This window comes from Anastrepha ludens, chromosome 2, assembly GCF_028408465.1.
Source record: "Anastrepha ludens isolate Willacy chromosome 2, idAnaLude1.1, whole genome shotgun sequence".
Classification (NCBI taxonomy): domain Eukaryota; kingdom Metazoa; phylum Arthropoda; class Insecta; order Diptera; family Tephritidae; genus Anastrepha; species Anastrepha ludens.
In genome coordinates, this window is record NC_071498.1 from 182647650 (window position 1) to 182672958 (window position 25309).

Genomic DNA, 25309 nt, shown 5'->3' on the forward strand with positions numbered 1-25309 from the left:
ACATCTTGATAAGGACTCAATAAAACTAGCCCGAACTTGGTAATAGTATTGCTCCCCACCTCATTTAGATTCAACATAAATAGGTATTTTACCCGCCCAAAGTAAGTTTTACTAAAATGTGTGCGCGTATGTGAAGTTCGCTTCGGAGCGAATTTAGCTCTTCCTTTCTCATTGAAATCAAAATGAATCACGTAGAATTTATAATTTATTGCATGTTTACTTACACATCCTCCGCGAAGGTAGGCACCTTGTCGTGGTGCGGGGGCTTAGTCGAATCATTAATCAGACCTTATCAATGGATGATAGTGGGTTCGTTTACGTACATTCCAGTATTGAACGAGTTCACTCCATTCCCATGATTCCGGCTGCCTTTTTGAACGATGACCAAATTCTACCAATCGGAGGAGCAAACCTCTTAAAAAAGCTCTGGGTTGGAACAAGGTGTAATACGATCCGTGCCGAGGTTCAGCCTGGCTGGGGACCCAGATTTAAAAAATAGCCCAGTCGCGAACGGAGTGCTCCGGATACCTGGCGACCTCCGGTTCTATCTAGCCTTACCTGTGCACACGGACCTCTGTGCAGGTGGACCTCTTTTGTCCGACACTCGTGGGACCACAAATGAACAGAAATTTAAATAGAAGAAACGAAATGGAGGGCGGTCCTCCAAAAAAACCGACGGCGGTGGCTTCGGCCTCGAGCACGGCAGTGGTCAAACCACCGTCAGGGGCAATATGGACCTTCAGAGATAGGGCTGGTAGGTGGAGAGGAGGACTGGGAAAACCGGCCTTTAGCCTTTTTACGGCAGGAGTTATAGGGTCAACTCCGCCTAGGGTAAACATGCCCTATTCCACCCCAACATCTATCAGAGGGTGGGGAGAGGCACCTGCTTTAAGGATTAACCAGCAGGTTGTTGTTGAGAAACCAGGCAGCTCAAAACATGTTGCAAATGTAGGTAAAGAGGGAGGGCGTAAGCATGCCCGTCCCTCGAAGCGGGCCTATTACGAAAGGAAGGCGGCCATCAAGGTCTTATCTAGGTTACGAGATGTGCCAGCGAATCAGTTAACAGTGGAACAGGCCAGGTCTGTTGAATGGGCAAAGGGGGTGGTATCCAGCTCGGGAAAACCGGTGGATACTGCTCCAAAAAGGCAAAGTACACCTGACCATACAGAGGAAGGGGTCGCCAAAAAAACAAAAATAGGGGGCCATAAGTACCCGATATTTGGCGAAGTGGTAAACAGTGGCGGTGAGGTACTGGGCATCGTTGACAGAGCAGAGGAGGAAGGGGCTATTCCCAAGGAGAAATGGAAGTCGGTTGAGGATGCTATTGCTGAAGTCTATCTCCAGGTTCTAGAGGAAAACCCCGGACCTCCTCCGCTCTGTCACGATAACGGCTGGTACCAAGGTAGGGCGAAGCTCATCGCTTGTGAGGATAATAGGTCAGCTCAGCTCTACAGGGTGGCCGTCAGTAAAGTCGGTGAGGTTTGGCCGGGGGCCAAACTCGTAGCAATCAGCAAGGAAGAAATTCCAAGCAGACCAAGAGCTCGAATACGGATTCCTGCCAAGCCGGCGGAGCCGGAAAAAATAGAGCAGATATTTAAATCCTGCAACGGTGACCTGCCAACCCATAATTGGAAAGTATGGAAGATTGAGGAGCCAGTAGATGGTAGAAGACAGGTGTTGTTGCTTCTCAACGCCGAAACACTCGCCCCACTGGCGGGAAAAGGATGGAAGGTCCGATTTGGGTTCGTCGACGTAGCCGTTCGGATTTACCGAAATGATGAGCCAGCTCTAAAACTTGGTGAAGAGAGCGATAGATCTAACTTGAACAGCGGTGACGAAGAACGGTTATCCAGCAGCCAGTACTCGACCGATTCAGAGAGGCTTGTGGAACCGTTGTTTAATGAAGATAATATTCTCTCTGTCGAGGCCGATTGTGAGGAGGTCGTTGAGGAAGACGTTGACGCCCCCATGGTGGAGACTAAGTGGGCAGATTCATGTGAAACTGCTCCAAATAAATCTCCGCTATTCTAGGCTCGCATCTGCGAAGCTTTCTGCCCGCTTGGCTGCCGGCGGACATTATGTAGCTCTCATCAAAGAGCCGTGGATCAATGGCAACAAAATTTGCGGTTTGAGAGTGAAGCGCTTTAAATTGATTGCCAGTGAGCACATGGGTAAGATTCGTTATCGTATACTAGCAAAAAATAATAAAAACATCTTCTTGCTTCCACAGCTTAGCAGCGGCGATTTGGTGGCGGAGAAGTCCCGACATTAATGGCAGAGGTGAGTTATTATTGGACTTAGTTCTAGAAAATAAATTTAGTGTCTTGAATTTAAGTTCAGAGCCGATTTTTGATGCAAAAACTTGGTCAGAAATTTTGGATTTACCCTGGCTTTTGACCTTTTTTCTACTCACGTTAAGAGATTGCGAGTCTTGAGAGAAAATTTTGCTCTGACCATCATTACATAGAATTTGTTATTGATCTTAAGCTTCCCCAATGAGTTTAGAAACATCTGAAAAACCGACTGGAGAGTATTCAACAAATTAAAGATACCCACGGATTGGTTAATCATGTAACGAAAGCCATGAATAGTTCTTTAGAAGCTAGGTGCCCGGTTGTACGCCAAAGGAAAGAAAAAACCACCTTGGTGGAAAAAACAAATAACCTCGTTGCAAAAATCCAATAGGACTCTATTCAATTTGGACAAGGCCACGAGAAGGTCGGAAGACTGGTTAGCCTACAAAGCTAACTTAAGGATTTTCAAAAAAGCAGTTTGAACTGCGCAACGCGAGTCGTGGCAAAATTATTGTAAGGTAATTGGAGAAACTACAGAAGCGGCCAGATTAAGAAGAATTCTTACAAAGACACCATGTAGCTAAGGCTATCTCAAGGGTAAGGGAAATGCGTGGACCACTTCAAGTAAGGAATCTTTAGGTCTCATTACGGGGCATTATACCAATCAGCAGGCTCTCCCCAACACAACGAGGAGGTTGCCACGTCATTGCTTACGCTAACGATTGCGTTTAAAGGCAAGTATCCCAACTCGCTTATGGATACTCTGCTCTCTAACAAGGCCACACAAATTTTCAAGGGTGTAGAGATTCCGTTGAAGGTTAAATATTTAGGACTTATATTAGAGAGGAAACTACGTGAAACCCTAATATTGAGAATAGGGTTCAAAGGCCAACATTGCATTGCACACAGCGGTCGGAATCAAATGGGGATTAACATATTGGCTTTACACTTCTGTAGTTCGGCCTATTCTGCTATGGAATACTTGTGTGTTGGCCATCAACTCAAAAGGCAAGTTATATGAAACTGCTGAGCGAGATTAAAATAACTGCGTTTTTATGCATCACCGGCGCTTTAAGGACTACCCAAATAGAGTGCTCGAGGTGCTACTCCTCTTGCCTGGTAGGAAAACACGTATCCGCCGTTTCAGCGCTTAGACTTGATACTATAGAAGACCGAGCGGTTTGGCCACGCTTCTATACTAAATACTATTAGTAGTTATAATCAAGAAATCGACTACTCTTTCCCTAAACCCACCTTCGCCAGGTTTTTCAAGACTAACAAACCGTCAAGAAGAGAGTGATAAACTCAAAGACCATGAAGAAGAGGGAAAATAAATTTTTACCCTGATGGATCCAAGCTAAAAAAAAAGTATTCTATGAAACTTTTTCAAAACAATTAGGCCTAACTGCCCGACTTCCGGACTACTGTAGCGAAATTTTAACCATAGGTAAAGAATGTTACTGTGTAACTTAATTCAGACGCCGTAGCAAAAACTACGATAAGTATCTTCTCGGATAGCCAGGCGGCCATCAAATCAATGGAGGCAGTTATACTAAGATCAAAGGTTGCACAGGAATGCCTGGCAGCTATAAATGATATTAGCATCGTCTTCAAGGCCAGCCTTATATGGGTCCCGGGAGAGATATTGAAGGAAATTGCAAGGCCGATGAGCTAGCCATAAGGGGTACTAGTCTTCCACTGCTTAAAAATAAATACAATATTGGAGTTCCAACTTGCAGATTAGGGATAAAAAAAAAATATTCTCTAGGAGGCTTCATAAGAGTGTCTAAACGGTTCCGATGATGAATAAATACTGAGATTCCCGTGTTACACAGACGAAAAGCTTTTTCTAATAGTGGTCGCTACTCGGCAGTCAATGTCAAACCTTAGTAATTACAATAACAAAATACATTGTGACTATTATTGATAAGAAAACTGTTAAGAAAATGCATATGTATGTATATTTCCAAACACACTAACTTAAAATAAATTTCAACAGATAAAAGACTAAACCCCACAACGATATACTGGTTAGCCACTCCATTTAAATAAATACTACATAGGGCGTTACTTTAACAAAGTAAAACAGTGTCACATTACACCAAATGACCAACAACAGTGCATGCATGCGAACCGCTAACTTTAATTAAGCAGCGAATGCGCCAAGGAACATACAGACGTACTGTAGCATACTCATTGCTACAGTATTGAGAAGTACAAGGATTATTGGGTAATGAAGTTATCGACGGCGATCAAACCCGAGTATGCTATATGCGAGCTTGTAGCCATTGAGTGAACGCTATATGGGGATAAAGCTAAAGCCGAAATATCTTGGCCCATACATAATTATGAAAAAGATGAATAGCATCAACACTATTGAAAAGGTTGACAACCACGAAGGTATTAGCGCGCAGGTTGGCCGAATATGGAAAATGAATAACCGGCCCAATAAAGACAACAAGTTCTACATAACAAAGAGACTGCGATCGCCGTGCATTGAATATGCCCAACAAAAGACATTGACTATGCGAATGGAACGATAGATTTTTCATTGTAAAACCGGCCGCCTTCAAGCGAAGTACATATCCAATTTTCAACAGGTATAATGGTGATGCGACAAAATTTCGCTGCATATATTGATTAATGTTTGATTAATAGAAGTTTGTGAATAAATATATTGATCTAAAATCTGTGTTTTACTACAGAAGAAATATAAAAGAAGTAAGTAAATATAGTCGAGAGTCTACATACAATTTATGCTTGCAGATGTAAATTCTACTGTTTTTACTCACTGAAATTTGCACACCTTATTTTTGGGTAATATTGATGGACCTTACCTTCCTCTTAACATTTATTTTAAAGTTTTTCAATGTACATATGTACATATTCTTGTTGTGCTATGCCATGCTATGACAGGAAAGTACTATCACAAATTAAATCTTGTTCTTCCTCCATAGAATTTGATTTTCTCTCTCCTAAACTAGCTTTCAATCATATTTTCGTTAGACACTTGTTATAACATTTATTTATTTATTTTTGCTGCTTAGAAATGTTTATATTTATATTATTATTATTTATTGATCATTAAAATGAAGTGAAATTTAGGTATAAATGGGGTAATTAGGTCAACAGAAAATAGTCCAAAGACTTTAAATCGTTCGAATGGCTCCCCAATCGCTGCCGAATATCGTGAAATCATTGTTTACTGGCTGTGTGGCATGTCACACCGTCTTGTTGAAACCACATATCGTTTCATTCCATTCTATTCCATCAATAATAAACAAGAAAACTCGTTGTTAACATATCTCGATATAGAAATTCGTTGACGTTAAGTAAAACAGTAACACGGACACGCACTGCTGTTTTTGTCATGTACCAAACTAGTCGTTTACAATTTATTGATAAAATATTTTATCCTGGCCTCGAAATATCCATAATTTTGCGATTGTGCAATTTCCACAGCTCCATCTTTTTCGTACCTTTTGTTTAAATTCTCGAACTAAATCGAATTGATTTTAGTAAATTGTAGATTTTCTACTTAACATTTGCCAAAAGAGACGCTGTTTTAAACACTCGAATTTGAAAGACCCTGTTCATTGAGTTAAGGCTCGCATAAAAAGTATGCACACAATCGTCAATTGCCACTCTCATACTCGTGTTTACAATTAGTTCAAATTATTTGTAGCTCACTTGAGAAAAAGTTTGCAAATACTCAATATTATGTAATTAAACTATTCCAATTTCAACGTATACATATACAGGCACAATGCTTGTCAACAGCATTCAATTAAATATCAAACAGTAAATTGAGGATAGAGCAATTGACTTCGTTTGAAGTGGGCAATGGCAAAATTTGGGCATCACTCATGCAAACGAGACCCTTAAATATTTTTGTTACGAAGGATGACGGTCCAGAGTTAAACGAACCCTAACAAGCTGGATCGAACTGAGAATATATGTAGATGTAGCTTTACTTTGTAGATATATTCTTATATTACAGACTTCAGATTAGATTCATAACTGCAGTACAAAAATTAATTCGTTTGTTTTGATGCAATAGCTAATTGTACTGCACTCAATACTAATACTTGGCGCTAATGCATAGCCGCTTATTATAAGCACGCGTCCTCATGTGCGAGTAAATACGTATGTATGTATAGTACGTTCTAAACGCATATGTATGTATCTACTATGTATTAAAACCATTAAACGATTTGCCTGCTTAATAATGATGTACATATGTACATAGTGGATTTTTATATATATATCAATATGTATGCTATGTATTTAACAGTGTATTACATGACATGGTAAACGGTTGAAATGTGAAAATTCGCCAATTTCGGCAACTCACGCTCATATGGCTCAGTAGCGGCAACAACCGGCTTTTATCAACAAGAAAATCACTTCGTTGGCGCTAAAAATGTAGCTACAAGTTATGGGTACTATACCCTTAATGAAATGAAATGAGGCTGCCGCCGTAGTCGAATGGGTTGGTGCGTGAATAGCATTCGGAGGTGCGTAGGTTCGAATATTCGTGCATAAAATACCAAATGATAGAAAAAGTTTTTTTCTTAATAGTGGACGCCCCTCGGCAGGCAACCGCTTACCTACGAAAGTATTTCTGCTATGAAAAAGATCCCCATAAAACCGCACACGGCAAATAAGAGGATGAGTTCGGCCCAACACCCAATAAAGGGCATATATATATATAATAGGACCATGAATAAGTTCGTGCGGTTTTACAACAGATGGCGTAACTTGATTATTATTCCATCGATCCACATTTCCAAACATTCATTGGAGAGCTACTGTCGTAAGGCACAAACGTCAGTATAAGTTTTTTATTTGAAGCGTAAACAACAATATTTTTACCACACTTGAAAATGTCGAATTTCGTGCCAAATAATGTGTTTTTGCGAGGAATTCTTCTTCATTATTTTAATATGAAGAAAAAAGCAGCCGAAAGTCATCGTATCTTGGTGGAAGTTTATGGTGAGCATGCTCTATCTGAGCGAACGTGCCAGAAGTGGTTTGCACGCTTTAAAAGTGGTGATTTTGGCTTGGAAGACGAAGAACGCGAGGGTGCGCCGCCAAAGTTCATGGATACCGAATTGGAGGAATTGCTCGATCAAGATCCGGCTCAAACGCAAGAAGAGGTTGCAAAAACTTTGGGAGTTGATCAATCAACCATTTCCAAACGTTTAAAAGCCATGGGAATGATCCGAAAGGGTAGGCCATTGGGTGCCGTATGAATTGAAGCCAAGAGACGTTGAACGCCGTTTTATGGCATGCGAACAACTGCTTCAACGGCACAAAAGAAAGGGTTTTTTGCATCGAATTGTGACTGGCGATGAAAAGTGGGTCCATTACGACAATCCAAAACGTCGGGCAACGTATGGATACCCTGGCCATGCTTCAACATCGACGTCGGCGCAGAATATTCATGGCCTGAAGGTTATGCTGTGTATCTGGTGGGACCAGCTGGGTGTTGTGTATTATGAGCTACTGAAACCGAATGAAACGATTACGGGGGATGTCTACCGACGACAATTGATGCGTTTGAGCCGAGCACTGCGAGAAAAACGGCCGCAAAACGCCGATAGACACGACAAAGTTATTTTGCAACATGACAATGCTCGGCCACATGTTGCACAAGTGGTCAAAACATACTTAGAAACGCTCAAATGGGATGTCCTACCCCACCCGCCGTATAGTCCAGACCTTGCGCCATCCGATTACTATCTCTTCCGATCGATGCAACATGGCCTGGCTGACCAGCACTTCCGTAATTACGATGAAGTCAAAAAATGGATCGATTCGTGGATTGCGGCAAAACCGACCGAATTGTTCACAAAGGGAATCCGTGAATTGCCAGAAAGATGGGAAAAAGTAGTAGTAAGCGATGGACAATATTTTGAATATTAAATTTGTAACCATTTTACGTCAATAAAGTTTCAAATTTCGAAAAAAACCCGCACGAACTTATTCATAGTCCTATTATATAATACTATTATACTATTATATAATACTATTATATAATACTATTATATAATATATATATATATACATATATATTGTCTGCTTGCATTACTGCTTGAGCGCTCATTATAATCTCAATTTTACTTTTTATGATTCCGAACTTAAATCTTCGTTATATAAGTTTAATCGTATAATTAGCTAAAACTAGATGTCACCTTAGTTCCGCTCCTTAAATTCATAAACTATCCATAAATAGTTTGTCATAACATAATCGAATAACAAAGATTCGCTTGGTACCGGATTTACCATAAAGCATGCAATTGAAATTATAGAAGAATTTTTTCTAACACACTAGGCCCTCTAGGCAATGTTAAGTCACAGAATGCGTTTCTGCTTAAAAAAAATTCTAATAAAAACTATTTTATTTTACAACGCGACATAAAACTGTATGAGTAGTTACGAGTAGCAGAACCAGGGCGAATCTATTAAAGGTGGTATCGGTAAACCAGCTGGTCATCCGGATGTCAGCAGAAAATGAGGTGACTAAAAGCCGTTCCATTTGCACTATCGTTGTACTCGTATACTTATTTCATAGTTCGTCCTTTCCTTTTACTTTTCCACTTTCTTTTGTCGTGATATTTCTATGCACAATACGTTATTGTTGGTCTGGTGCCGTCACCTGCAATAAATGCGCCTTGAGCAAACCGTGAGCAAACGACTTATAACTGATCGTATGAGAAACATGGAAGGTCTAAATAGACTCCTGCGACATTCAGTGATTTTCTCCACAAAATATTTGCTTAAATGATGTGCGGGCGCAAATGTTTACCATCAGCCGAGTTCCGTTCCACCATATCTTACGTTGCGTAAACTTAAGGCAAATAAACAGAGTTTCATACCGTCGCTTTCCCCTTTTATTATTGAAAAGTAAGCTTCAGTAATTTTATGATTGCCTCCAGCTTTAAAGTCACACTTTACAAAATTGTGTCGTTATTCTATAGTAGACAACATGCGCCTAATTCAAGCGCTTAACCTTGCCTTCTTAAAACCTAATTTGAGAGTAATCGGAAAAGTATTGTTGACCTTTTGGCATACAAAGACCAAACTATAACCAAGATTTTCGGAAATATCAGGAATCGAGTTTTTAATTACAAAGTTACAATGAATTTTTTATGAAATTAAAATATATAACTCTTATCCCAACAGCAATTTAGCATTTACTATATTCATAACGTGTAAAACAACATCAAGACACACGCCACAAATAGGAGGAAGAGCTCAGCCAAACATCTAATAGAAGTGTACGAGTCAATTATTTCTCTAGTTTTTTATATTCACAACGGCATCTCCATTTATTATTATTTTTTATTTTGTACTTTATGCACGTCTTTAGCTTTTAAAATTAAGAATTGATTTTAAATTCAAATAATGATAGTAACAGCAGAATTTTTGAAAAATTATTTTTAGTCTAGGGTATATGTAATTTGCGAGCTTGGGAAGGGTATTAGGCATTCGGCATTAGAGATAATGACGCTATTGCTTTGCTTTTATTTATTTATTTATTTATTGCATCACGTTTTGCTTGAGAAATTGTTGTTTATGGCAATGACGAAACTTTGAGTACTTTGAGCAGAACTTTGTCAGCTGTCTGTTCGCACCGAGCGATTGAGAGTATTTGTCTTAGCATTGTAAATCAGCCATCCACCACTGAGCAACACAGATATCCGTTGCCGCCATCGGAAGTGAGTATGGCGTTGAATGTGAGAAAATGACTCACAGCGTTGACTTCAAATGCTTTAACGGCATCAGAAGGCTTTTGGAGATTCACTTAAAGAGCTTGCTGTTAGTAGTCCGTTGGCAGAGATCGCGAATGGTTTCATTCGGATAGCTGTGGGTTTTGTGATTTTGATTGACACGGCGCGCGGGAACCATAAAGTCATAATTTCGAAACACTTCAGTTCATTCCTGATATTGGTACAAGACTTTTCGATGTGAAATTAATCAAATAACACGGCATTGTTGTTTATTGTCAGCTAAAGCAAATATACTAATTAAAAAAATAGAAAATTTTATTAAAAAACTAAACGTGCACAGTTGGTAATTATTTATTTGCGCGAAGTATAATTGCATATATGAACGGCATGTGTTGCATAGACTTTGAACGTGTGAGTGGTGACGTATACGCAACGTGAAATGAATTCAATGCGATAACCACACACTTGTATGCATACAAATGTATAACTCGTTGCTAAGAACTGAATTATTAACTACGAAGCAGAACCATGAATTTTTTTTAGAAATAAAAAACCAAAGACCTTTTTGACTTTCGGCTGAAAATAAAAAAAACGGAATAAGCTATGTAAGCAGAATAAGAAGCGGTGTTACCATTACTCCATAAAGCGCTCCATTATACAGTTAACGGAGACTAAAACTTATAACCAAAGCCAAACATTTTGCTGGCCGAGCGCTGATGACAGAAGCGACAAAAAGCAATCAATTAACTACAAATCTACATATACAATTTGTTCTTCGCTAATGGCTAATGAAGAGCATTTCATTACTTTAGGCAAACATTTCAGTGAAGCTCTTTTCTACTTCGTTGAATTAGACACTTTTGTTTTCGAGTTACAAATTGCCGTCATTTAAACCAACGGCGTTGTCTTAAGGTCAACTTCTTTACGAACCATCTACCACGCTATTGTTCATGTGTCACGTACGTGCGCACACAGACACATACAAAATATATATAAAAACAAAATTGGCAAAGAAATTAAGCACAATACTTTGCTAGATTTTAGCTGGATTCGTTGGGCGAGGTATTCTCTGATTTCGCATATAGATACATATAAAAGCCGTTAGGATGGGTTACGACGACGTCATCACATATTTGGGCGATTTTGGCAAATACCAGAAACAAATTTATTTTCTACTTTGTTTACCTGCCATTTCATGCGCCTTCCATAAGCTTGCTGGTGTCTTCCTTTTAGCGCGCCCAGAATTTCGCTGTCTATTACCATTTGAGAATGCATTGAATGCAACTTACGACTCTTTTCCGAAAGACCATTGGAATCTTACTTATCCGTTCGACTCTGCTACCGGCAAATACCAGAGATGCGAATACTATGATGTGGATTATACAGTGGACTATTTACAAACAGCTACCTCGCCGGCCACGGAGAACGGCACTGTAAAATGCAATCACTATGTATACGACCGGTCTAAATATGAGAACAGCGCCGTAACTGAATGGGACATGGTATGCAGTCGTGGCTTATTAACTGCCACTAGTGATAGCCTTTTCATGCTTGGCGTGTTGTTAGGCAGTATTATATTTGGCCAGATGTCAGACAAGTATGGACGCAAGCCGATTTTCTTCACTTCTTTGGTCATACAGGTTATCTTCGGTGTGATAGCTGGCGTGGCTCCTGAGTACTTTACCTACACAATATCTCGTATGATTGTGGGTGCAACGACGTCCGGTGTCTTTCTGGTGGCGTATGTCATTGCTATGGAGATGGTGGGCTCCTCATATCGTCTATTCGCAGGAGTAGCTGTACAAATGTTCTTCTCAGTTGGTTTTATGTTAACTGCTGGTTTTGCTTACTTCATTCACGATTGGCGTTGGTTACAAATAGCGCTGACTCTACCAGGATTGCTGTTCATGTGCTATCATTGGGTCATACCGGAATCGGCCAGATGGTTGCTCTCTAAGGGTAGAAAAGAGGAGGCTATTGTAGTCATAGAAAAGGCGGCACGTATAAATCGTGTCACCATACCTAGCGAAGTGTATGACAATCTTATTGATGAAGCGGCTGAGAGAGAGAAAATAGAGAAGAGCTCGGCCGACAATGCAGATGAAAAGGCATCGACTGTCTTCGATCTTCTAAAATATCCAAATTTGCGACGAAAAACATTGCTAATTTTCTTCGATTGGTTTGTCAACAGCGGTGTCTACTATGGACTATCTTGGAACACAAATAATCTCGGCGGCAATGTACTGCTTAACTTTATGATTTCGGGAGCTGTTGAAATACCGGGCTACTCATTCCTTCTCTTCACACTTAATCGCTGGGGCCGGCGTACAATTCTCTGTGGTTGTATGCTTGTCGCAGGTGTCAGCCTACTGCTCACCATAGTTGTGCCTGTCGATAAAAACTGGATCATTATACTTTGTGCTATGGTAGGCAAACTGGCCATTACCGCATCGTATGGAACCATATATATTTTCTCAGCGGAGCAATTTCCAACTGTGGTGCGTAATGTTGGCATAGGAGCCGCATCAATGGTAGCACGTATAGGCGGCATTTTGGCACCCTATTTAAATTTACTGGGCGAAATATGGCGTCCTTTGCCTTTAATGATTTGTGGTGCCTTGGCTTTCATTGCAGGTCTTTTATCTTTAATGCTGCCGGAGACGCTTAACAAACCAATGCCAGAAACGATAGCAGATGGTGAGCTTTTCGGAAAACGTACTCTCAAAGATGAGGTAGTCGAAAGTGGTGGTGAGGAGCTAACAAGAATCGTATCCCAAGAAAAAGCAAATTACGTTTCAAACGGGAAAACTAAATGATGGCATTGCAAAAGTTTTCTTGTGTTTATTTTATTAGAACTAGTTAAGTTGATTTGAAATTTATAGAAATACTTAATGTATAATTTTATATTAAAAAAGCAGTACTTTCACAACTGGAAATTGTTTTCTATGGTCCAAAGCAAAATTAACTGATTTGGCAATCTATGCATCGACACCCAAAAGGTTTGTTGTCGGTCCTTGCCCGTAATAAGGTTTTCATTGAAAGGTTTCAACTAATTGAATTCTCCTTGTTGAAGTTATTCAAAGCTCAAATTCATAATAATTGCACCTTAGATAAGTATAGACCAGCTAAATAAATATTTTCCAGTTGTTCTGGTGTTGTGTTTTAAGATATTCATTTGAATTGAGCTACTTATCGTCACGTTATGTGTTTATATCAGACTGCCCCTATATTGAAGACCTTTGCACTCTTTTGTCCTTCTCTCATGTTTTCTGAACAAGTTGACACAAGAAAAATACAACTGGGCATCAGATGTGCACAAACGAAAACGGGTAGGTGCAAATTAATCAACTGACGACAAGGCCATATAAAAGATGCACCTAGTTGTTGTTTTAAAGTAAAACAAGTAAAAATTTAGATTCTTTAGGTTTCATTATTTTTATTCAAAATACGGCTCTGAGTAAAACAAAAACGTCATCATTTAAAAGCTCACCATGAGCATGTTTACGGGTAAAATCCGCCAAAAATCCATTCTTGAATGTCTAATTGTTGAGAAAGTTGGGATATCGGTGTTAAAGGTTGTTCAGCAAAACGTTGCGCTCAGTAGCAACGTGCAGTTTTTGGTATGATAGACCTCTTTCTATCAACTGTCAACTCATTCGGACGATTATTTCCACCAAAAAAATGTTGCTATATGTTGTTATATATAATAAGTTTCTAGAATTTGAATTTTGGTGTAAAATTGTTCACTTGTCTTCTTGACAAATATCGAATACGACTTAAAAAAGTATCGTCCACGAATTATTCGCAATGCGACACTTAAGACACCCTAGCGAATACTCCAAGTATTTATTTTTCTACATATGTACATACTCGATTTACTGGAAACTCGGCAAAGTTGAGAAACCTCGAAATTCGAGAAAAACGGCCTCAAAGTTTTCAATTTACTATCCGCCCTTAGTAAAAGTAAAACACATTTCATTTAACGAGATACTGTTATTAGATATCGTATGCATTTTTTTACACTGCATACAGTTGGCAGCTATTTGTCTTGAATCATAATAGTATTTTAATATTTTGCAATTATTCTTTCAGTGGTAAACGCCTTCTTGGGCAGTCACTTATCAATTCGAAAACGATTATGTCAGACTATGTTATTTGTCTAACAAATTTTTTCAAGACAGAGCTTGAAGCTATCTTCCAAAACTACAGACTTTTTTGAAGTAGATTTAAACGAATATTCCCACAGGGTCACTAATAACAGCGAAATAGAAAATTTTAGAAAAGGTTGCATAATTTAGTAAATCAATCTAGGCAGACTTCCTTACATCGAACAACTTATAATTTATCCGACGCGCCATCCGAAGGTTTTGTATCTAACAGGGCCAGCTCAATATTAGAAGACTCTGCTTTACAATGCTTTGCTGTTACATTTTAAATGCGTACAAATAATTATTTTAGCCAATTCTAAATATGGGTCTAGTTGTACTCTGTTAGTTATGTTTGTTTTATGAAGTTAATAAAGGGTGATCAATTTAGAGGTATCGGATTATAAATTGAAATAAAACAACTAAAATTAAAGTTGATTGGGTGGGTAATCTTTATTATTTTTGAGTAGAACCATTCATGACATTTATTTTTTAAAGGTAATCCCTTTCAATTTTGAGTGACTTGCTGGAGGACTTCGGTCCGTATCTCATGTATAACTTTAGTAATGTAGGTTTACAACGTCTCAATCGAAGCTGGTACATACCCCCACAAATAAAAGTCCAAAGGTGTGATATCACAAGATCTTGGTGCCCAACCCACTGGTCCGAAGTGAGAGATAAATTGCTCACCGAAACGACAACGTAGTAAATCCATTGTTTCACGGGCTGTATGGCAAGTAACACCAGCGGGGTCTTGTTGGAGATCACGGGCTTCAATTTCCGGCATCAAAACGTTGTTTATCACTGCGCGATAGGGTTCGCCATTCACTGTTACATTGGCGTCAGACTCGTCTTTGAAGAAATATGGCCCGATTATTCCTCCAGCCCAGAGGCCGCACCAATCGATTGCTTTCATTAGATGTAATAGCTGTTCTTGAATGGCTTCCCATTCCCAATAAATACTTGTATTTATTCCTGATGCCTTGTAACGTTTTGTTTATATGGAGGAGTAGGCGGAGCTTTGGTGTAAAAAGTTAGTGATCCGAGTGAAAGTTACATCCTCGGATAGTGCATACGTGTAAAACAACTGGAAGCGACTTGATAAATTGGGTTTCGAGTCTTTGATTACCTTGACTGCCCCTTCATCTCTATACATTATATGTAAATTTAATTGGCGCAAACATCCTTTACTGGGAGCTTAGCCGAGCTCCTCCTCCAATTTGTGGTATGCGTCACAAATGGAGGGAATTTTATGCTGCCTCCGAACGGAAGATGTTTTTTTATGAGAAGCTTCTTCAAGGCAGAAATACTCTCGAAGGTTTTCTACTGCCTGCCAAAGAGCAGCTAAAGGTAAAGCTAAGCTAAATAATATTGGAATGCGTCGAGGAGGCGCCTTCTCCTTTTCAGACACTCTCTAGTCACATTAAAGATTCATTACTTTGCTGCCATTTCAATAACAATAGCTGAAGGGTATTATTGTTTTCACGGTAACTGGCAAGGCAGATCTCGTGGTATGGTGCTAATAAGAGCAGAACAACGCTTGGAGCCTGCGGGTACTAGATCTCAAGTAGCTACTTTATGGAATTTAGAAATGCGGTTTTTAAAATTGTTCAAACTCGGTTTTTCATTATCACCGACGATATTTACGTTTGTGGGCATCAATCTATCAGATTTGTATTTCACGTTTTCATTGTGAATTTTAACAGAGTTTTGACAGAAGTCACAGTTTATTTGAAAATTCGCCTAAAATATGGAAATTGAATGTGAAATACAACTCGGACCACCTGAACGCTCTCCAAAGGTGGATGTTTTAGTAGTGGGTGCGGGTATATCTGGATTGGTGACGGCATATCGGCTTTTGGAAAAAGATCCCTCTTTACGAATCAGAATACTGGAGGCAGATGTTGTCATTGGTGGGAATTTGCTACAATCACCTCTGGGTGAAATCGGCGCCAAATGGTTAGAAGAGTCACAAACACATATGCACCAGTTGCTTCATCGATTGGGAGTGTCGACGCGGCAGCGGACAATTGTAGATGAAACATTGCCGCGTTGTTGGGAACTGGATGAAAGTGTATCCGCAAATTTGGCCAAATACGAACTGCAACGCTACATAAAGGAATTGCAGTTGAAGACACCCTTCTTCAAGCCAGGACGCTTTAGGTAAGCGCAATTGTCTGTGTGTATAGATAGCTAACGTTCCAATTTAAAATTCACAACTTACCTTTCCTCGATAACCTCATTGGATACTTATAGCATAAGAAAAGACTCAACTAAAATGGAGAGACATATAAAAAACCGGTTATTTTTCAATGAATCCCGTAAATTTATGACGAATCTAGTGGAATTGGTTTGCGGATCGAAGGCGACTAATATCACTTACAAAGAATTCATGAGCCTTTGTTATGGTTGCGGTGGCTTACAAAATATAATCAATATGTAAGCTCAATATAACATTTTTGTTGCTTAGAACAAAATTAGATAGACCCATTTTAGCTACTTGGAATGCCCGAATACTTTGCTAGAGTTCGACAGCACGCAACTACTCAAGGCACTCACACAAAGATTGCAACATACAGAAATTCTACTCTCGCGAAGAGTGAAATCTATATGTCATTACAAAGACTATGTTGAGGTGCATGACTCTACACAAGATATCCACACAACCGATGCTCTTATCTTCGCAATTCCATTAAATTGTTTACAACAGATCAACATCGCACCGCCAGTGCCCGTGGAGCTGCGCAAAGTTATGAACAATAAATTGAAAGCGGAGAAAAGCGTGACCAGCTTTATAGCTAGTTACAGTGATGGTCACTGGCGGAAAGCCGGCTACTCAGGCAATTTCCTAAAAACTGAGCCGCTTATATTAGGCTACGAATACCGTCCCAACGTCTACGTGGGCATGATGGTTCATGATAATACTATGGATGCATTGGTGCGTGCAATTGTTTTGGACGCTTTGGCACAAAACTTTGGTGACGAAATGAAAAGGCCGCATAGCTACAATCAACACACATTTGAATTAAGTAATTTGGCGCATGTGCCCCTCACGACGCCTTGGCATCGCGTCATATGGTCATCATCGGCTGCTGCGTCCACCTGCTATCGCGGCTTCCTGGGTGGTGCGGTACAAAGTGGGCTGCGGGCTGCAATGAATGCGCTATTAATAGTGAGACCACAGACAGTGACCTGGACGGACGTCGCCGATGTACATTGTCAAAATTGCCCAAACATTAAAAGTATTGGAGTGCTACAATTGTGGATGAGTGGGCTCAACCTCTATAATGTGGGCTACTACTCTTTATATGCATCGAGTGTACTTGTAGCGTTGCAACTCGCCTATAAAAAATTTGGTTAAAACTTATCAAGAATTATTTATTATCAACTTCTGGGTTGTAAATTTTATCATAATTTAACTAAAATTTCCATTCAAGTTTTCTGGCCGAAAATATTGAAGAGGTCAATCCCTAACTTTTTACCCTAGATGTGTACTTGTTACACAAAACGAGAAAACGCGCGCAGACAAATATGGATCTGGTACTGAGCTCCATAGCAGCTCGCCTGGTACCTAGACCATTGCATGCCAGGTAAAGTTTTTTTGGATGTCCTTTTTTTATTTTATTTCGAAAACTATCATAATCAACTGCATTGGGGCTGTATCTGTACCGGATGAGATAGAATGCGGATTGAATCTGGTAGATGCTGGAACACACCAACACCTTTTCTGTGGATGTCCGGATATGGTTGGAATTGGGGTGATATTCTTTAGGAAATTTATAATAGATCAATAAGTTGCTAGTTTAGGTTAGGAATGCATCTACCCAGGACGTAGCCAGGGTTTTATTTGGTGGCCTAATTCACTATTCGCGAGCCATGTGGGATCGCTACAGAGAGCTGAAAAAGGAAGAGAGACGTATTATCCGACAGAAGAAACATGAGGCCGAAATACGTGAGTGCGAGGAGCTTGAGATGCTGGCCAATAGGAACAACGCCCGAAAATTCTACCAGAAAGTTCGGCGGCTTACAGAAGGTTTTAAGACCGGGGCGTTTTCCTGTAAGAACAAAGACGGTGATCTGGTGACTGACGTACAGAGCAATCTTAAATTATTGAGGGAACACTTCTCGAACCTGTTAAACAGTGACAGCTGCGCATGTCATAGAGAAAGTGAAGATCCCGATACCCCAATCGTTGACGACGGAATTATCGTTCCGTTACCCGACCATGACGAGGTGAGAATAGCAATATCACGGCTAAAGAACAACAAAGCCGCGGGCGCCGACGGACTGCCGGCTGAGCTATTCAAACATGGCGGCGAGGAGCTGGTAAGGTGCATGCATCAGCTCCTATGCAAAATATGGTCGGATGAAAGCATGCCTGCCGATTGGAATTTAAGTGTGCTCTGCCCAATCCATAAGAAGGGCGATCCTGCAATTTGTGCCAATTACCGCGGGATTAGTCTTCTAAATATCGCCTATAAGGTTCTAGCGAGCGTATTGTGTGAAAAGCTGAAGCCCACCGTCAACCAACTAATTGGACCTTATCAGTGTGGCTACAGACCTGGAAAGTCTACCATCGACCAAATATTCACAATACGCCAAATCTTGGAAAAGACCCATGAAAGGAGAATCGACACACACCATCTTTTCGTCGACTTCAAAGCTGCATTCGACAGTACGGAAAGGAGTTACCTGTATGCCGCTATGTCTGAATTTGGTATCCCCGCAAAACTAATACGGCTATGTAAGATGACGTTGCTCAACACCAGCAGCGCCGTCAGAATTGGGAAGGACCTCTCCGAGCCGTTTGATACCAAACGAGGTTTCAGACAGGGTGACTCGCTGTCGTGTGACTTCTTTAACCTGATGTTGGAGAGCATCGTACGAGCCGCAGAACTTAATCGCTCAGGCACAATATTTTATAAGAGCGTACAATTGTTGGCGTATGCCGATGATATTGACATCATCGGCCTTAACAACCGCGCTGTGAGTTCTGCCTTCTCCAAACTGGATAAAGAGGCAAAGCGAATGGGCTTGGTGGTGAACGAGGACAAAACGAGGTACCTCCTGTCTTCAAACAAACAGTCGGCGCACTCGCGTATCGGCACTCACGTCACTGTTGACAGTTATAATTTTGAGGTTGTAAAAGACTTCGTTTATTTAGGAACCAGCATTAACACCGATAACAATGTCAGCCTTGAAATCCAACGTAGAATCTCTCTTGCCAACAAGTGCTACTTTGGACTAAGTAGGCAACTGAGCAGTAAAGTCCTCTCTCGACGAACAAAACTAACACTCTACAAGACTCTCATCATGCCCGTCCTAACGTATGGCGCAGAAGCGTGGACGATGACAACATCCGATGAAGCGACGCTTGGAGTGTTCGAGAGAAATATTCTGCGTAAGATTTTTGGACCTTTGCACGTTGGCAACGGCGAATATCGCAGGCGATGGAACGATGAGCTGTATGAGCTTTACGGCGACATAGACATAGCGCAGCGAATAAAGATCCAGCGGCTTCGTTGGCTGGGTCATGTCGTCCGAATGGATACAAACGCTCCGGCTTTGAAAGTATTCGATGCGGTACCAGCTGGTGGTAGCAGAGGAAGAGGAAGGCCTCCTCTGCGTTGGAAAGATCAGGTGGAGAAGGACTTGGCTTCACTTGGTGTGTCCAACTGGCGCCGGTTAGCACGAGAAAGAAACGACTGGCGCGCTTTGTTAAGCTCGGCCAAAATCGCGTAAGCGGTTATCGCGCCAATTAAGAAGAAGAAGAATTCACTATTCACAGTAAATTAAAGCAAAAGTAGTTTAATTTTATATATCATTTACATATTTCTGAATTTTAAGTGAAGCTGATTTTGTACCATTTTAGTTTGGCATTGACAGCTCTCTCGTAGTCAAGGTCTTGACTGATATTCAGGATCATATTTCTGCGGAAGCAAATTAATCGTCTACACTCGAGCAACGTTGAAATGTTATTGCTGCTTTTTATGGGGAGTCCTGAAATGTGGATGAGGAGGTTCAGAATCTAGGCCTTATGACAAATACCGTACGAGCCAGACGGGAATAGAGACAGAAACCAGCGAAGTCAGCCGAATCAGCTACATGTCCATAAATAATGAAAATATAGATGTTTAATAAAATCATAATAAGTGTATGTTGAAAAAAAAATTAATTTTTGCTAATCTTAATTTATTTCATTTTATGAAAAGGAACTTGAACTTGGACAACTTGGGTCATTCTATAATCATGCGTGACTGAATTTGTGCAGACGTGAACGTGTATGAGATAGAATCTGCTATCAATCACGAAATTGTAAGCATGTATGAATGTAAATAATATATATTTTAATCAAATATAGGTATGAGAGCATTTTGCGGTGCAAAAACATTACTAAAAGATCAAAAAAATTGCAACTATTCACGATTTCAGTAGTACAACAATAATATAAGGCTATATAATCGTTTGTAGATGTCAATAATACGTAAGTGCAGATTTATTTGAAATAAATTATAGTGTAGGTAGGTAGGTGAAATGGTTGAAGTACCAGTGCTACTTGGGCAGTGTAGTACTAAAGCCCCGTTTGGATACCATATTGAGACTTCCAACGGGCAGATATCTACAGCCAACCAGAGCTGTTGATGTAATTGAGAAGGTTGATGGGACTTAGATTGGAGCACTGTCCCAGTCTGTCGAAGAAAGGAGCTGTCAGTGAACTTAATCGTCTAGCTGCCAGACCCGGATATTCACAGAGAAAATACTCAACAGTCTGCTTCTCTAAAATGTCCTCACAGCTTCTACAATGCAGATTAAATGGTAAACCTATGTTTTCTGCGTGTGTGGCGATCGTCCAATGACCAGTAAACAAAGCTACGAGCTTAGAAGTAGACTGGTGAGGAGTGATCAGAACTTTCTGCGTCTATTGTAATGGGGCCAAAGGGTTTTCGAAATAGAACACGAAGAAATAGGTTCCATCTGTACTACGCTTTTCTGAGAAATAAGAGAATATGAAATATCCCCTGATATTCATAGTCACAGAGAATTTAAATGCAGATTGGAAGAAAAGCCGTTTCTCTCTCTCTTAATTGACGCGATAACCGATTACTCGATTATGGCCGAGTTTAACAAAGCGCGCCAGTCGCTTCTTTCTCATGCTAAACGGCGCCAATTGGACACACCAAGTGAAGTCAAGTCCTTCTCCACCTTCTGCTACCACCAGCTTGTACCAGCATCGAATACTTTCAGAGCCGGAGCGTTTGTATCCATTCGGATACATGACCCAGCCAACGTAGCCACTGGATCTTTATTCACTGCGCTATGTCTATGCCGTGGTAAAGCTCATATAGCTCATCGTTCCATCGCCTGCGATATTCGCCGTTGCCAACGTGCAAAGATCCAAAAATCTTGCGCAGAATCTTTCTTTCAAAAACTACAAGCGTTGCTCTCATCGTCCACGCCTTTGCACCATACGCCAGGACGGGCATGATGAGAGTCTTGTAGAGTGTTAGTTTTGTTCGTCGAGAAAGGACTTTACTACTCAATTGCCTACGTAGTTCAAAATAGCACGATTTCTTCTTCGGCGGCGGTACGTAGAGAACGAGAAATGTTGCTTCTTTGCTCGTGCATGCCGGTCTGTTGGGCAGTACTTTCTGAGATCAGGAGTGAGAGTCGAGTCCGACACCGAATTTGCGCTGCTTTACATGGCAGCAGTAGTAGAAAACGCAGGGTCTTGACTTGCCCCGTCCTTCGCATCTCTTGAATGCCAGTGATATCAGCCTTTACTCTCACGAGGACATCAGCTATCCGGGCAGAGGCACCTTCCCCATTAAGGGACCGGACATTTTAGGAGCATGCCCTCAAATCGTAGTCCTTAGATCGTTTGCAGGGGTCATCATCAGTGAAGTGAGTTCTCTTCCGAGGCTTTGTTTGTGTTTTCATTTGTTTTCATTGGGGGGGATTTTTAAGTGGCGGGTTCCAAACCCAGCGCACAACCAGCTATCCTGGAATGGTTCGCCTTCTCACATTGGCTCACTCCCGAACGGAGGATACTTGGGCTAGTCCCCCGAGTTGTGAGCGGCTTGAACCATATGCAGCAGAATCGTCCTGGCCACTCCCAAGTGATGGAGGAACCACCACCCAAGGAGAAAAGCCATTTATAGAAACAGAATCTTGAAAATATATTAAGTGATAATGGTCTAAACCAAATAATATCAGATTATACGAGAATATCCGCAAACTCTAAAACTTTGTTTGACTAACTAACAACAAATATGGCAAATTTGAAAGTAAATGAAATATCGGATCGAAATTATAGACATAGAAATAAAAATTCATCATCCAAAACAGCTGAGCACAAAAATTTAAATCCAATATCTCATGTACATACACTAAATCTTTAGCAAAAGCTTCCATTTCTATGCTTTTAAGTAGTTCTTCTTTAGAATTTGCTCTGAAATAAAAGGCCAAGACATCAAGGATTTAGTAAGTAGCTTAAGATAGCCGACACAGGGTGAAATTTAGAGATTTTACATCATATATATGTAATTATTAATTCATGGTTCAAACGATCTTAAAGAAATATTCAACGTCAGAGAGGGAATAGAATTATTTGAAATAAAACTTTTTCTAGTAAATAACGAATTGTATTCATGGTAAAGCAGCAGGTGAGTTAATCGTACTTATTTGCTACGCAAATAACATGAGTGCAGCGGTTTATGTCTTTTTTATATAAAAAAAAATTCACATTATAATACACATCCACCCACTTTAGATGGAGTATATCACCTTTTCCTACTTTACTAGAGGACTCTGTGGAATACAGTAAATGGAATGAATAATAGAATCAGTTCTATTTTTACAAAAATTGTGCTGAAACTCTGAGGATAGGCTGAAAAAAGCAAAATATTTTAATATTATACGTACAACTGGATACGAATTAACGGGCGCATTGGCGATAGATCCTGCGGTCTCGCTATTAATAGGATCCGAGCTCGTCCTTGCCATAGGACAACACACCATCAAGGAGAGGCAGAGGAGTAAAGAGCTAAGGCTAAGGGAGATTTGCTGGCACCAAACTATGGGGCCATACCAGGCGAAATTCTTATTGAAAGTGTACAACAAAAAGAGGTTTAAAGGGCTCATTACCCTCCCCAAGGATAAACTGAGAATGCTCACGGGCATTCCCACAGACCATTGCAGACTGCGTAGTCATCTGCACATAATCGGAATATAGTCCACTGATTCTTGTCGTTTCTGCGACCAATCCCAGGAAACTCCAATGCACTTTCTCCTTGAATGTTGCGCTACAGCGCACAGAAGGTTGAGACAACCAACTGTAGTCAGAAGAAAGGCGCATGCGCTCATTACAACTCCATTCTATCCTAAGTTTAAGGAGGGAATTGAGTACTGTGGTGAGCAGAGGGCACAAAAAACCATGCGGTCGAAGTGCAAAGCTCGGAGAAATCCATCTATTATTAAACAATTTTGGGCCATCGGTACAGTTTAAAAACTGAGGTTGTGGAGAAAATTTGGCGGTCTCCGAAATATTCAGCAAAGTTAACTCTTCTGCTATCACTTATTGCGTTTTCTCATTTTTTAATTTCAATAAAACCCTTAAGCGCAAATAAATACACAGATATGTATTTTTGTCAATTAATGATAAAGTTTATGATCAAATTTTTGTGGTAATCAATAATTATCTTTCCTACTTGTTTTCTTAAAAATTAAAGTTATTACATATTTTCTTAAAAATAATTACTTTTACATTTTTTGAAAAGTACTGATTTATATATTTTTGTCAAGGATAATCAATAATATATTTCATAACATATTCCCATAGCATTCGAAGGTCGGTCGCCGTAGACAAGTACGATTGCCTGAACCCTCAAAGTAAAAGGTTTGTCTAATAGCGGGTTTTTAATTATTAAAAACAAAAATATTATGGTATGGGAAATCCATGTTTGAAAATGTAGAATTAAAAGTCGGATGAACTTATTCATAGATGCAATACAATAAATAGAATTAATTAAAAGCCAAACATAATTCGTGTGTATTTTTATGTAGACAACCGACTGGTGCCATCAAGCAGACAGACAGCACGTCAGAAACCCTTTTTGTTTGTTTGAAAAAGGAAAATATATTTTTTTCTCATTGGCTTCAAATTATTGAAGGAGATGCATGAATGCAACGTCGCAGGACTCTCTCTAGCATTATTAATAAGGTAGATTATATAAATTTGTATGGAATGCCACTTACGTAACGCCCACACTTTGGTCTATGACAAGTGAGGAGATTACTCAGCTAAATGAATGTAATTTTGTGATTTATTTTAATAAAAATCGAATTTAAACTTAATGAAACTGGGCAAATTAACAACTACTGTTTCCTCCAAAACGCCACCCTGAAATGATTTACTTTATGTCAATTCTTTGCTTTTATTTTATTTAGCATCGCTTCTCCACTTTTTATACGTTACATGAGTAAAATACTTCGCCGGAACAGCCGCAACGTATTCGTTCTGGCGGAATTGTAAGATAGAGTATAGATATTTTGTAATTGTTAAAAATTAGCAGTTAACTTAAAAATTTAAAACATAATATATGAATCGAACCAATAACAATTATTTATTTATTTGTTTATTTATAATATAAACTATTAATTAACACAAGCGATAAGATAGGGAAATATTGAATTATTTCAGCCAATTTTGAAAAGGTACTTCCGTCAAAAAAAAAAACAGTAAGACGTCAGCTTTTTCAACGGTTATACTTTTGAAGTATTCTTGAAAGTATAAAAAATTTATTTAGCACAAGCAAATAATTTGATTGTTTGATATGTCAAAGTTGAGTAGCTCATCAGGCGGATCAGTCCAATTCATTTTAGTGAACAAAGAATTTGCTGCGTGCATTTTCCAGGATGCGTAATCTTAATCGAAATTTTATTTGTATGCGTGGAAAAATGTGCACACAGTTGTGAACATGAAAATAGCAGTACCCTTAAAAAATAATTTGGAAGTCATTTATTTTTTTCGTATAATTCATACAAAATAAAAATTTAATACCAAATGTCTACGAAGTGTTAAGAGATTTCAGACGTGTAGTTTATCTGAATAAATTTGGCAACTACGTAAATAACG

At 39.7% G+C, this 25309-nt stretch overlaps 3 protein-coding genes across 3 annotated transcripts; all 3 read left to right on the forward strand.

Annotated features, from left to right (window-relative positions):
• Positions 1 to 127: 127 nt before the first annotated feature.
• On the forward strand, positions 128 to 2280 carry LOC128856035 (uncharacterized). Its single transcript, XM_054091389.1, has 2 exons — positions 128 to 2171; positions 2231 to 2280. Exon 1 carries the CDS (start codon positions 619 to 621, stop codon positions 2029 to 2031), a length of 1413 nt encoding a protein of 470 aa, XP_053947364.1. The 5' UTR covers positions 128 to 618; the 3' UTR covers positions 2032 to 2171; positions 2231 to 2280.
• A 7830-nt stretch (positions 2281 to 10110) lies between these two features.
• LOC128856038 (organic cation transporter protein-like) lies at positions 10111 to 13200 on the forward strand. The gene has a single exon (XM_054091393.1). The coding sequence runs from the start codon at positions 11137 to 11139 to the stop codon at positions 12844 to 12846; it is 1710 nt and encodes a 569-aa protein (XP_053947368.1). The 5' UTR covers positions 10111 to 11136; the 3' UTR covers positions 12847 to 13200.
• A 2330-nt stretch (positions 13201 to 15530) lies between these two features.
• LOC128860817 (putative flavin-containing monoamine oxidase AofH) lies at positions 15531 to 18175 on the forward strand. Its single transcript, XM_054098578.1, has 3 exons — positions 15531 to 16338; positions 16432 to 16614; positions 16672 to 18175. The coding sequence occupies exons 1-3, from the start codon at positions 15926 to 15928 to the stop codon at positions 17534 to 17536; spliced, it is 1461 nt and encodes a 486-aa protein (XP_053954553.1). The 5' UTR covers positions 15531 to 15925; the 3' UTR covers positions 17537 to 18175.
• Positions 18176 to 25309: the final 7134 nt, after the last annotated feature.

What these genes read in the sequence shown, in the direction of transcription:
- LOC128856035 (XM_054091389.1), top strand. Translation starts at nt 619, where the DNA reads ATGAACAGAAATTTAAATAGAAGAAACGAAATGGAGGGCGGTCCTCCA.
- LOC128856038 (XM_054091393.1), top strand. Translation starts at nt 11,137, where the DNA reads ATGGGTTACGACGACGTCATCACATATTTGGGCGATTTTGGCAAATAC.
- LOC128860817 (XM_054098578.1), top strand. Translation starts at nt 15,926, where the DNA reads ATGGAAATTGAATGTGAAATACAACTCGGACCACCTGAACGCTCTCCA. An exon ending in TTCAAGCCAGGACGCTTTAG is followed by an intron (nt 16,339 to 16,431) that starts GTAAGCGCAATT and finishes GGATACTTATAG; the next exon opens with CATAAGAAAAGACTCAACTA. An exon ending in TTACAAAATATAATCAATAT is followed by an intron (nt 16,615 to 16,671) that starts GTAAGCTCAATA and finishes GACCCATTTTAG; the next exon opens with CTACTTGGAATGCCCGAATA.